This window comes from Sus scrofa, chromosome 5 (assembly GCF_054392235.1).
Source record: "Sus scrofa isolate SSC_HxYL_T2T_F1_AM1 chromosome 5, Sscrofa_HxYL_maternal_Yorkshire_Landrace_v2.0, whole genome shotgun sequence".
NCBI lineage: Eukaryota > Metazoa > Chordata > Mammalia > Artiodactyla > Suidae > Sus > Sus scrofa.
In genome coordinates this window covers 86,463,921-86,477,641 of record NC_139387.1, presented here as the reverse complement: position 1 = coordinate 86,477,641, position 13,721 = coordinate 86,463,921, and the positions used below count along the sequence as shown (strand labels likewise).

The following is a 13,721-nucleotide window of genomic DNA, read 5'->3' as shown; positions in this document are numbered from 1 at the left end:
CTCTGATCCTGGGACGGTGACATGTGATGACATACACTCTTTTCCCATATTCTGTATGTTTCTAAGAAGGGGGAGTTGGCCATGGACTCTTTCTGTATTTTCAGATTGCTTCACTCCTGTTACCCCTGAGGCCCCATTTGTTCCTGAAGTAGGCTGGGGACATCCTGCTTCCTAGAACCAAGTTTACAAGAAACAAAGGTAGAAATAAAGCCAAATGGGAAACAAAATCATGTTTGTAACTCTCTCTGTACAGGTCACAATACCTGGTATGGGACTAGAGATTCCTGGAGGGAAAGGAAAAATGGTATGAAATTACGGAAGGAAGCTGGCAGGCTTAGTGTCTCTTTGTTGGCATGACCAGTCTCTCTTCATCCTCTTCCTGGAGGTAGGGCTTGATACCAGGGCCCCTGAGGCTTTCTATATGAATAAAAGGAGGTGAAGCTGTGTGGTGTCCCCATATCAGGATCTCGGGTGCAACCAAAATGATGTCCTTTGTCTCTCTCCTCGTGGTGGGGATTCTCTTTCCTGCCATCCAGGCCAAGCAATTTACAAAATGTGAGCTGTCCCAGGTGCTGAAAGACATGGATGGCTATGGAGACATCACTTTGCCTGAATGTGAGTTCCCAGCTATCTTGCTTTATCCCATATTTCATTTTCTTTCTTCCACCCTTCTTTTTGTCCTCTTTTCTTTAATTCAGTTATCTAATAATTTTATCTTCTCTGATTATCTGTTTACTCTTTCATGACATCTATTTGCCTATCTTTCTCCCATTGTTTGATCCTTTTTGGAACTCTTTATCTCATCAAGATACTCTTGTGGGGAGCTCCCTTGTGGCATAGCAAGGTAAGGATCTGGTTTTGTTATTGCAGTGGCCGGAGTCGCTGCTGCAGTGTGGGTTCATGCCACCTGCCACAGGCGTGGCAAAAAAAAAAAGAAAGAATATTCTGTGGTTTGCCATATTTAGGTATTGGCTACAGAGCCTTTTTCTGTCTAGGAATATAGATTCTCCTTTGTGCTATTCATGGACATCCCTTTGTTTTTCATCTTTCCTTCAGGGATCTGTACCATATTTCATATCAGTGGCTATGACACAAAAACCATTGTGCATGACAATGGCAGCACAGAATATGGACTCTTCCAGATCAATAATAAACTCTGGTGCAGAGACAACCAGATCCAGTCAAAGAACATCTGTGGCATCTCCTGTGACAGTGAGTAACCTCTTTTCTTGTGTTTTTCTGGAGCCTTCCCTGGGATAATCTCCTTTTTGATATCAGACACTCCTCTGGCGTCACTGCCTTGGACTCCACATCAACAATGGGACTTCAGTGGACAGTACTGAGTAAGAAGCTGTTAGAAATTTTCATTATCACCAAATTTCCAGACAGTGCCTTGAAGTGCATGGGTAGACGATCTAAGCTGTTTGGGGGTCTTGAAGCCTAATGCCCTGCATTTGCAGAGTAAGTCAGTTGATGAAGTTGATATTTCCTCCAGAGATACCCCAGAGAAGTGAAGGGAGTCCTTCCCTAGGGAAGGCATTACCATATTGGCCTTTTCATATAGAAAAGCAACAAGGGAGTTTCTCTTGTGCTTCAGAGGTAACAAACCTGACTACTATCCATGAGGACTTGGGTTCAATCCCTGGCCCTTTTCAGTAGATTAAGCTTTCCCATGAGCTCTGGTGTAGGTTCCAGATGCCACAAGTGTGGCCCTAAAAAAAAAAAAGAAAGAAAAAAGAAGGCAATAGACATAAGCCTCCAGTTCAGAGAAGGGTCAGACCTACTAGATATGGGGTAGAGGCAAACTTATTACCTTTCTGGATAATACTTAGCTCTCTCATTCCCTTTCCTGTAACTCCTGCCAGAATTCCTGGATGATGACCTTACTGATGACATGATGTGTGCCAAGAAGATCCTGGATAATGAAGGGATTGACTACTGGTGAATCCCCATTCTGTTTTCTACTTTACCCTTCCCCTCCTTCTTCTCACCCCTTTAGTCCCAGCACCACTCCCCTCTCTCTATATCTCCTGGTCATTTAATCTAGAATGTAGTCTTCAAAGCAAAACTCATCAAACAGACTCATGTTTCCAATTTTCAAGCCTCACACCACTCATTGTTAGCAATTTCCCTAACAAGGGTTCCCTAATAGAGGGCTGAGACCCAGGATTTCCTTTACCTGGTCTTGGACATCTAATTCTAATTCTACTAGTTTAGTTCTAAACCCTAAAGCAAACTGTTTGTACTACTGTCCTGCAATTTTCTTAGAGTTTTTTTTTTTTTTTTTAAATAGACCTAACTCCACTAGGTGGCTCAGTGTCTCTTCCCTTGCCACCTGACTGGGAAAGTCTTTCTGTAATTCTCACCCACACTCTTCCACTACAGTCCTCCTGGGGATAAAGCTAGATGGAAGTTTGAGCTAAAATCTGGTCAGTCAACTTGCCTTGTCTCCTTTTTCATTATCAGGTTGGCCCATAAAGCACTCTGTTCAGAAAAACTGGATCAGTGGCTCTGTGAGAAGATGTGAACACCCGCTGTCTTGCTGCTTCTGCCTTCTTTATGTTCCTGGAACTCCTCTTCCCTAAGGCTACCTCATTTTACTTCTTTGTATCCTCTTGAAGCTAATTTGTCTCTGAGCCCTGGGCCCTGTAGTGATGCCATCGGACACTATTCTCTAGAGATGCGTGACTGGTGCACTGGATTTTTAACCTTTGCTCAGTGCCCCTGATGGCTGTCACTACAACAGTGGATTCCACCTGTCCTGAATAAAGGGCCTGATCTTGAGTGGCTGGCTGTGTTCTCTTCCTGGAGGGGGAGGGAGGAAATATGGTGAGTGGGTGGACACTGATGCCATGGGACATGGCCACCCTTCATCTCAACTAAAGAGGAAATTGGCTGAACTTACAACACAAAGATGGTGGTTACTTTCTGTATCAATTCAATTCCACAAAGTTTTACTGACCACCTAGCATATTCAAGGAATTATGGTGGGGATCCAAATTTGGCTAAAAGCATCTCTTCCCTTAAAGACTAGTAGGAAAGATAAAACAAACACTAAAAAATTATGATATAAGAAATAGTATCATGAGAGAGGTTATAAATATGCCTTGACTATTCATAAGAGAAAAGGTAATTAATATTCAGTGGGTGGCATGGGAAAAGGGATCAAGGAAAGACTCATGAGAGGAGTGACATGTAAGCTCGTCTTGAAGTGTTGGTGGGATTTTGACAGGTAGAGATGTGGGATGGGATAAGTACAGCAAGGGCAGAGACTCCACGAATCTGAAATTGGTGATTTGAGGGGGTAGAGATGTTTCCTTACCCCTAAGAATATAACCTTCACGGAGTTCCCATTGTGGCTCAGTGGATTAAGAACTTGACTAATATCTGTAAGGATGTGGGTTTGATCCCTGGCCTCACTCAGTGGGTTAAGGATCCAACATTGCCACAAGCTGCAGCATAGGTCACAGATGCACCTTGGATCTGGTATTGCCATGGGTGTGACGTAGGTTGGCAGCTGCAGATCCAATTCCACCCCTAGCCAGGAGATTCCATATGCTGTGGGTATGGCCTTAAAAATAAAAAAAGAAAATCATCCTATTTTGTATTAGTTGAGTAATTTATTTTATTCTTATGTAAAATTCTTTGTTATAGTTGATATATATAATATTCTGTCAATTTCTTCTGTGTAGCAAAGCGACCCAGTTATACACACACATATATACATATATATTATTTTTCTCACATTATCCTCCATCGTGTTCCATCACAAGTGATTAGATATAGTTCCTTGCGCTATACACCAGGAATTCCCTTGTCTTTAAATGAAGGTTTTGGCCTAGCGATTTTTCTGAGATCTCTTCCTGCTTTGATAGTCTGGTATTCCAAGACTCCAATTTAAATCACCCCATTTTTGGAGTTCCCATTGTGGTTCAGTGGGTTAAGAACATGACATGGTGTCCATGAGGATGCAGGTTTGCTCCCTGGCCTTGCTCAGTGGGTTAAGGATCCACTGTTACTGAAAGCTGTGGTGTAGTCACAGATGCAGCTCAGTTCTGGTGTTGCTGTGGTGTGACATAGGCTGGCAGCCGTTGCAACTCCAATTCTACTCCTAGCCTGGGAACTTCCATATGCCGCAGGTGTGGTCCTAAACAGAAAAACAAAAAACAAAAAACAAAAAACCTTTTATATTAGCCTAGATATTTTCTAATTCTCTCCTCCTATGTTATATACCCGCTGTGGCTTTAGGCATTCACACCATATTTCTTGTTTCAGAGACAAGAAGCTGCCAGATGAAGTCCCAATGACCTACTTACGGATCTATAGGGCCAGGCAATGGGTGGTCAGGCCATCCTTCTCCTATACTTGATGAAAACAAACTCCCAGGAAATAGCTTGGTATTCATCATATGACTTTAGTCTGAATTTAAACACAATATGACACATCTCCCAGGGGCATTACATGCTATTTTCTTTCCAATTATGGGACAAAAAGCTTTCCCCCAAGTCTGCAGGGTTTTTCGAAGTAAACTCCATGTATGGGTGTGTGTGGGAAGGAAAGATTGAATGGCCATTGCTTCCACCATTATCACATATCTAGTTATTATTATTATTTTTTCTTTGAAGAGCCACACCTGTGGCATATGGAAGTTCCCAGGCTGGGGGATGAATTGGAGCTGAATTGGTTGGCCTCCACCACAGCCACAGCAACACCAGATCCAAGCTGCTTCTACGACCTATGTTGCAGCTTGTAACACTGGATCCTAAACCCACTGAGTGAAGCCAGGGATTGAACCTGCATCCTCACACATACCATGTCAGTTTCTTAACCCACTGAGCCACAGTGGAATTCCTCACACATCTACATCTTAGTTTGCGTCAGTTACACGCTCAGAAAGGCATATGCTCTGGAAAATATAAGGGACCATCTCCACAAAGTGGCCAGAGCAGAAATGCAACTAAAGCTGGGACTGTTTTGCTCAGCTCCATAGCCCTGGCCTTCATTTTACAGAGAAATAACCTGATCTTGGAAAGTTCACCAGTGAGTGTACCATATACAAGGCCATCATTTTCAGAGGGCTAGGCTGAAGGAAACTGAAAATTGCCAAGAAGATCTTCGCCTGAGAGTCAAAGGATCAAAAACAGATAGAAGCCAGGGAGTTGGCATGCAAGTAGTCTTGAGTGATGCAGACCTCTTGCCTATGGGTAGAAGCAGGGCAGGAAACTGCCATTGTTCTTTTCCTGACAACCCTTGGGAGATGAATGGGAGGTGGGATAGCCACTGAACATTTATTTTGCCCTCTCCAACTCCTCCTCCTTCCTCTAGGCCTGGGATAAGTCTTGAGCAAGCAGGGATCTGAAGTGGTCCAGGCTAAGGTGGGCGATTGGGAGATTCAGGGCAGGGCTGTCAGAGTGCACACATTTCACTGAGCTCTGTGTGAGGAAGACCTGGGATGGGGTCCCCAAATAGGGACTTTTTCTTTCTTTCTATACTGATTTTTCCTCCATGCTGCTTTCCTCTGACATCTAACTTGTTGTGAATACAGGAGTTTTATTGATAAAATTAAATATTCCTTTGCATATGTTCCTTCTCTCCCTCCTCCTTCTTTCTCGTTCATTCTCCGCCCCCCCAACAATTACTGAGAGCCTATTAGGTGAGAGGATTATACTAGATACTGGGAATACAGAAGCTGTTAGGATTTTTGCTCTCAAGACTTGTACCTTAGAGGGGATACGCCCTCCTGTTTCCTAGGATTATGTAAGAGAAAGGACTCTTCAGACAGATCCATCATTCATTCCTTCACTCACTCCTTAGCTGGTCAACAAATAGTTACTGAGGATTTACTATTTTCTATGTTCTACTTTAGGTGTTGCTTGTTAAGAATAAAGACAGGGAGTTCCCACTGTGGCTCAGTGGGTTAAGGACCTGACATTGTCTCCCTGAGAATGCAGGTTTGATCCCTGGCCCCTCTCAGGGGCATAGGTTGCAGATGGGGCTGTGGTGTAGGTCAGCAGCTGCAGCTCCAATTTGACCCTTATCCTGGGAACTTCCATATGCTGCAGGTGCTGTTATAAAACAAAAAACAAAGACAGGAGGAGACACACTTTCTTTATTTCATTTCTTTCTCAGTTAACTCTGGAGCTGTAGATCTTCCAGTGAATTTTGTGATGAGAAAGAAGAGGAGTTGGGTCTCAGTACTAAGATGAGACTCTCCCAGAATGAAGTGGAATATTTGCTAGTGGTCAGATAGGTTGATTTATACTTTGGGCATAGATGAAAGTAGGCAAGAGAGGGGGAGGCAGAAGGGGAGGGGTGGAAAGGACAAGATGAGAGGAAAAAGCGATAGCTGTAGAAATGGCTGGTGAAGCTGTAAGGATTTTCTTTACTCCCACCCCCACCCCAGTTTTTTGGAGAGATAGTTGACATACATTACTGTATAAGTTCAAAGCGTATGGTGTGATGGTTTAATGGTTTGATTTATACAAATAGTGAAATGAGTATTCCTAGGTTCAGCTCATACCATCATCTCATAAAGATACAATATAAAGAGAAGAAAAATGAAAAAAATGAAAAAATTTTCTCCTTGTGATGAGAACTTTTAGGATTTACTCTCTTAACAATGTTCCTGTACTCATACAATTTGTTACCTATAGTCATCATGTTGTTCGTTATGTCCCCAATATTTATGTATCTTACACTGGAAATTTGTAACTTTTTTATTTTTTTATTTTTAGGGCCACACCTGAGGCATATGGAAGTTCCCAGGATAGAAGTCAAGTTGGAGCTGTAGCTGCTGGCCTACACCAATGCGGATTCTAAGCTGTGTCTGTGACCTACCCCACAGCTCAGGGCAATGCCGGATCCTTAGCCCATTGAGCAGGGCGAGGGATTGAACCCACATCCTCATGGATACTAGTTGGGTTCCTTACCTACTGAGCCACAGTGGGAACTCTTTTTTTTTAAGTGTTTGGCCACACCCACGGCATGTGGAATTTCCAGAGCCAGGGATTGAACCAGAGCCACAGCAGAGACAACACCATGTAGTTATGCTGTATGCCACAAGGAAAGTCCAGAAATTTGTACTTTTGATCACCGTCCTCCAATACCCACGCCTTCCACCCTCCACCTCTGGTAACTGCATGTCTGATCTCTTTTTCTATGAGTTTTATTTTTTCCTAGGTTCTGCATATAAGTGAGATACTATCTGTCTTTCTTCATCTGACTTATGTCACTTAGCACAATGCTTTCAAGGTCAGGTTGTAACAAATGGTAGAATTTCCTTATTTTTATAGCTAAACAATATTCCATTGAGTGCGTGTGCACAAGCACACCCCCCCACCCCCACCGCTCACCTACCGCATAACTTCTTTATCCATTTATCCACTGACAGCACTTAGGTGGTTTTTTATTGTTGTTGTTGCTGTTGATTTCTGGCTATTGTAAACAATGCTGCTATGAACCTGGGGGTGCAGACATCTATTTGAGCTAGTATTTTTGTTTCTTTAAATATATTCCCAGAAGCGGAATTTCTGGATTGTATGGTGGTTCTATTTTTACTTTTTTGAGGACCCTCCATGATGTTTTTGAGAGGATTTTCTTGGATGGTGACTGGGCCCCCTGTGGATGGCAGTCTTCTCATCTCCCTTGACTTGGGGAGGGCACTGGGGTCAGAGGAACTAAGTCTTTGGTTTTGGAAAAGATTGCGTGCTGATAACAGCTCTTTTTGTCTCCTCTTCTTTCCCACAACATCCTCTCCTATTGTGAGGAGGCAGTGGAGCCTGGCTTAGGAGCTAAGTCTAGACTTCTTGGTCAGCATCCTCCTCAGAGCTGCTTTCACCTCCTGGTTCTTCAGGCTGTAGATGAGGGGGTTAAGCAGTGGCGTCACCACACTGTACTGCACAGACAGCACTTGCTCCAGGGCTGAGCCAGAAGCTGAAGTCACGTACCTTGAAGGGAATGGCACAAAGAGGTGAACTGAGCTCAGGGCAGTGGCGGGGGTGCTGTTGGTGGCCATGGCCCATCCCATCACAGGCACTCTGCAAAGAGGGTCATTGGTTCTGAGTCACTGTTATGGACGGCAGCACCCAGAAATGACTATATGATCAGTGAGAAGGCAGTCATTTCTGCCTTCAAATGCCTCCATATATGAGTGACGTTATGTGGCACATTGTAGAAATTGCCTTGCAGATGAAGGTCTGCAGCATATCAAGTGCTGCAGAGTAGAGTAGAGCTGAAAATAACTTCATGCAGTTTTGTAGCACTTCCTACCTTTCGAAGAATCTTTCCTTAATAGTTATGACGATGAGGATTTTTTTCTCTTCTTTTTACTATGTATGCAACTATATGTTTTCATCTCGTGATGACTGTTCCTCACAAAACTTCATGCTGTCATTGTTCCTAACATTTATGGCTCTTGGAATTACCCCAGAATCACAACACATTATTTTTTATAATCCTTAGTGTGTCCTTTAAAGAGTGTTTTTTCTTTAACTTAGAAAAGAAGCCCAACTTGGTAAACAAAGTGAAAGATAAAAATGTGTTTAGCACAAGATATGAGTCATAGATAAGATTAAAAATGTGGATGCATGTTGTTGAGTGTCACTGGGAATATTTCTCAAAGAATCGTTTAAAACATTTTTTTTTTGCAATGGTACCATCATTATTGGAATGTCCTCTGTGCATACTGATGCACTTGCTTAAAAAGGATATTTCATTTACTCTCATTTTTCCCCATTTAATTTATCCCTCCCAACATGTCTGTGAACTAGGTGAGAGAAATCTTCTACCCCCTTGTGGTAAATGAAGAAACTGAGAAGGTTGAGGAGATTTGTCCTCAGGCTCAGGTGAGCTCTCCTGGATCATTCTTTATCCTTTCCTGCCCCCGACCCCTTCCCAAGTAACAAGCAGGTGGGAAAACTGTAGCGCAATCTATGCAAAGCCATCTCTAGCTCACTGGTAGAAATCGCAGGCCCTTCGTTGTTCTTCCTCCTGGTAAGCAAGGACCCGTCAACTAGAGCGTGTATGTTTGAGAGAAACACGGTAGAAAAGAGCATGAGGTCTGAAGTCAGGCAGCCTAGGCATATGCTGTGGCTCCGTTACTAGCTTCTTCTGGGACCTTTGAAAAAGTCCCTGGCCACTCCTGAAACTCAGGTTTCTTACCTGAAAATGAGGTTAATATTTCTCTTGTCGTGTGCTACATACTAACATTGAGCTTGATTGTGTAAAGCAGCTATTGTGTGTAGAAGGTGCCTGATAAATCGTCGTAGGACAAATAAGCTCTGAGACCCATCTTCTAGACTTCCATTTCCAAGAGAAATGGCCTCTGTTTCAAGGATGATATGTTTATTTTAATTTTAATTTTTGCCTAGCACTGACAAAAGCGCTACCAAAAGCTCTCTGGTTTCCTTTTGAGAACTCTGAAGTCATAGTTAATGAAAGGCGGGAAGTCTTTGGTGTTTATGTGAGCTTATTTTCAGCGTTTGAAAACTGGGCCTTGGAAAGAAAATAGATTGTTTTGTGATCCACACATCTAGTCAACAGCAGAGCTAGAACTCTAACTTCCAGTGCAGTTCTTTTCCTGCTCCTTTGCAATGACATGTGCAAAAGACTGAGGCTCCTCTCGAGTGAGAAAGAGCCTGCAGTTATACTCAGGTGATATAGTATGGCATACCTGGACACTCCTGAAGCATAGAAGATGGTGACCACAAGGAAATGAGACGAGCAGGTAGAGAAGATCTTGCTCCGACCTGTGGCAGAGTTGATCCTTAAGGCTGTCATGATGATACAGGTGTAGGAACCCAGCAGGAGAACAAGGGTGACAATGCCGAGAACAGCTGTGCTTGTTAGGATGGAGGCAATGCTAACAGAGGGGTCAGAGCAGGCCAGCAGGAGCACTGGGGGAAGCTCACAGGCAAAGCTCCGGACAAGGTTGGGGCCACAGAAGTGATGCTGAGCCAGGAGGATGGTGTTAACTAAGCCCGTCCCCATTCCTATGGCCCAGGATGCTCCCACCAGGCCAGTGCACACCTTCCTGTTCATAGCCACCGCATACAACAGTGGGTGGCACACAGCCTGGAACCGGTCATAGGCCATGACTGAAAGGAGGCAAGTTTCAGTGGCTCCAGAAAATATGACCAAGGAGATCTGGGCGAAACACTCAAGGGGGGATATAGTCTTCCACTTGGAAAGAAGGTGCTCTAGCAGCTTAGGGACAATGATGGAGGAATAGAAGGCATCCAGGAAGGAGAGGTGGCTGAGGAAGAAGTACATGGGGCTGTGGAGGTGGGAATCAGTACTGATCACCAGCAGCATCAGCAGGTTCTCTGTGAGGATGAGGAGGTAAGCCACCAGGAATGTTACAAATAGTACTGCCTGGATGTGAGGGTTGTTAGATAGTCCTAGGAGAACAAATTCGGTGACCGTGGTTGTGTTGCCACCTTCCATGGAGCATTCAAGTTTCCTTTGCGAGGGACTAGAAGAGAAAAGAAGGCTCAAATGTGTTTCGAGTCTCAGAGTGTGGCTGGGGATGGGGCACTATGAATAAAGCTTCAGGAGTGACCCAGCACAGAACATGTCGTGGAAGCAAGCTTGCCATGCCAGACCTCATCAACCCTTCCCAGCTCAGGGCAATAACCTAATCTCAGCTCAGGTAGAGATGGTTGGAAGGAGGAGTGTAGAGAATCAAACCTGGAAGGAAAGACGAGGAGAACAGAGATGATCCAGACTGGAGAAGGAAAGGGAGTTGTCAAAAGACTCCAGGGCACTGGAGTGTGCTCTTCCGTACAGGAAGGCTCACTGGCGTAGTGAGTAAGCAATAAGCATTTTGGCCAACCATCTGGTTGACAGGCTGTGATGCAGGTTTGAATGACTGATAGAGGTATGGGGACACCTACTGATGGCACAAATCATTTCTCTGTCACTGTAGGTTCGTGAATAAGTCACTTGGGCTTCTCATTAAAGGGAATCGGGCAAAACTAGATGGTTTCTGTCGTCCATTCCAGGTTAGACATTCTACAGCTTGGGGGACAGTCTTCCTTGGGTATATCTGCTACTAAATGGAAACGCTCTCCCCTCCTGTGTCTCCCTAAGCATAGGTGGCCCATGAGTTGTCTGCTTTCGCGGAAGTTGGGCACAAGGAAGCCGTCAAATTGGAGGTGAGGGCTGTGCTCATCAGTTTCTCTAAGGGCTTCCCATTCCAGGATATATGTCCATTGTTTGCCCTGTAACCTTAGGGCTTAACATGAGAGTGCATGAAGTTTGTGATATTCTCTGAGTTGGTACTAGGGGATCTGGATAAAGCCCAGTCAAATTTGGACCACCTTCTATGCATCACAGGGAGGGAAAAAGGATAAAGAAAAAAGAAGAGGAGAAGTTAAAGAACACCAAGACTACTTAGGATAATGTGCAGTTAGAGGGTTTGGTCTAGACCGGAGGAAGGTGAAGTCACCCCTCCTCCTCGAAGGGAAACTCAGGATCATGAGCAATGAGGATCTGCTCTCTCCTCATGGCGTGTTCACTCACGAGTTCCCGCAGTGGATAGTTTTGGGAGAAGATGGAGTTGAATGAGAAGATCTGTCCTCGCCTGGGCTCCCTAGGCCAACCAGAGATGCTCTCAGCAGAGGATACCTGAATGGCATCTTTTCCAGCACTGGAGTAAAAGCCCCCGATATGGGTCGGTCTCTGTGGGTTTCCCTCAACTTTGTCCTTCCTTTAGAAGATGCAGGGGTGGTGGAGCTTCTAAGTAAGGAAACATCCCTGTAGTCTTTCTGTCCGTGGGGAAGTTTTCCTGATTCTGCCTCCACAATGACAATGGCCAGAGGGACTTGATCTCAGCCCTAGACCTTGGAGAGTGTTGGAGGTCCCCGGAGAGACCGTTAAGCAGGAGGCCTGGTCTGATCTGAATGAGTTCTCCAGGGCCACTAGCCCTTCCCTGTATCACTCTTGTTTCAGTGAGTTGCATCATGCAAGAGGTGCCCAAGGGTGGCCCATAATTGCTAAAGGTAAAATTAGAGACTTCGAAGGTGTCTTGATTCTAAAGCTTTGAATCCCTTCCCGTCTTCTCTGGTCGTCCCTGTGTGGCCCTTGGGTCCCTGCCACTGCCGCTGCAGAGACACCTCTGGATCCTTAAGCTGCTACACCAAAAGAGATCTTCTTTAGTTTTAACTAGTTTTACATGTCAAAGTCGTCTAGGAATAATTTGGAGTGAATTTGGTGTAAGTTGTGAAGTGGCGTCTACATCCATTTCATTCCACGAGGCGTGCAATTCTTGTTTCTTAACAATTTCTGGAGCAGTTATGGGCTATTTGGCTCCATCTCACTTTGGATGTCCAGTTTCCTGAGTTCAGCGGGTCAGCCAGCAGGGAGCAGGGTGTCCAGTGACCTGGGAGGCAGGCGTGGCCTGCATGTCCCACACTGACCACAAGGGAGCGCTGAGGGCGCTTTTCTAAACCCACAGCACCTGTGCCTTCCAGGTGGACTGGGCTCTGCCCAGCTGAGGGGAGTTCTATCTCCTTAGGCCGCTTCAGAGCTTTTGCTTTGAGACGTTGGGCGCCAGCGTCCCGGCAGAAGGAGTTCAGCCCCTTAGGACTCAAGGGGGTTTGGGCTTCAGGACAAGCTGGGGCTGCGTGCGTGCTGAGGGGACCTGAGGTTCCTGGAGATCCACCTGTGGAGGCACCGCCCTGAGGAAAGGGTGAGGAAAAAGTGAGGGGAAGCTTCCTGTGTATTGTCCTTCTCCCATGACCCAGGAAGGGCCTGATGTGGACAGCTGGGTTCTCAGTTTTGTGTGCGGTGTAGACAGGTGTGAGGTGTCCTTCTTTGGGGTGTGGTGTCCAGTGTTCCCAGCACTGTGTGTTGTGGAGGATGTCCTTTCCCCTTGGTGTGTTCTTGGCCCCCTTTTCCTAAATTACCTGAGCGCATCCATGTGGCTTTAATTCTGGGTGCTCTGTTCTGTTCCTGTGGTCCTGTGCCTGTTTTTGTGATGAATCTACACCGTTTCGGTCACTGTCGCTTCGTAATGTAGTTTGAGGTCTGAGAGTGAAATGCTTCCAGGCTGTTCTCCTTTCTGAGGATGGCTTTGGCTATTTGGGGTCCTTTGTGGTCCGCCCAAAATGTTGGGATGATATTCTCCATATCCGTGAAAAATACCGTTGGAATTTGGTAGGCACTGCATTTGCTGTGCACACTGCTTTTGGTAGAATGCACATTTTAACAATATCGGGTCTTCCATTTTGTGAGTGTGGGGTATCTTTCCATTTCTTTGTGTCTTCTTCAGTTTCTTCCTCAGTGTCTTAAAGTTTTCAGTGTGAGGGTCTTTCCAGGCTTTGGTGAGGAGTTCCTGTTGTGGCTCAGCAGGAACGAACCAGGCTAGTATCCATGAGGATATGGGTTTGATCCCTGGCCTTGCTCTGTGGGTTAGGATGCAGCGTTGTGAGCTCTGGTGTAGGTCACAGATGTTGTTTGGCTCTGGCATGGCTGTGGCTGGCAGCTGCAGCCCCGATTCGACCCCTAGCCTGGGACTTTCCATGTGCCACGTGTGTTGCCCTAAAAAGAAGAAGAAGAAGAAAAAAAAGACCTTGGTAAAATTTATTTCTAGGTATTTTGTTCTTTTTGAAGCAAGTGTAAAATGAATTGTTTTCTTTCTCTCTCTGATGGTTCATTACTGGTGTTAGAAATGCAATTGATTTTTGTGTATTGATTGTATAACTCTGTTGCTTTCGTTTACT

The 13,721-nt window shown here is 45.0% G+C and overlaps 2 protein-coding genes across 2 annotated transcripts; one reads left to right on the top strand and one right to left on the bottom strand.

Moving 5' to 3' along the window:
• The first annotated feature begins 479 nt into the window (after window positions 1-479).
• On the top strand, window positions 480-2,783 carry LALBA (lactalbumin alpha). Its single transcript, NM_214360.1, is given in 4 exon segments — window positions 480-615; window positions 1,057-1,212; window positions 1,866-1,941; window positions 2,467-2,783. Coding segments are annotated over 4 exon segments (426 nt in total). The 5' UTR covers window positions 480-482; the 3' UTR covers window positions 2,528-2,783.
• Window positions 2,784-7,783: 5,000 nt separating this feature from the next.
• On the bottom strand, window positions 7,784-10,443 carry LOC100622090 (olfactory receptor 5BS1-like). The gene is made up of 2 exons (XM_021091257.2): window positions 9,671-10,443; window positions 7,784-7,946 (listed from the first exon to the last, which is right to left on the bottom strand). Exons 1-2 carry the CDS (start codon window positions 10,441-10,443, stop codon window positions 7,784-7,786), a joined length of 936 nt encoding a protein of 311 aa, XP_020946916.2.
• Window positions 10,444-13,721: the final 3,278 nt, after the last annotated feature.

What these genes read in the sequence shown, in the direction of transcription:
- LOC100622090 (XM_021091257.2), bottom strand. Translation starts at nt 10,443, where the DNA reads ATGGAAGGTGGCAACACAACCACGGTCACCGAATTTGTTCTCCTAGGA. An exon ending in TATGCTTCAGGAGTGTCCAG is followed by an intron (nt 7,947 to 9,670) that starts GTATGCCATACT and finishes ATTCCCTTCAAG; the next exon opens with GTACGTGACTTCAGCTTCTG.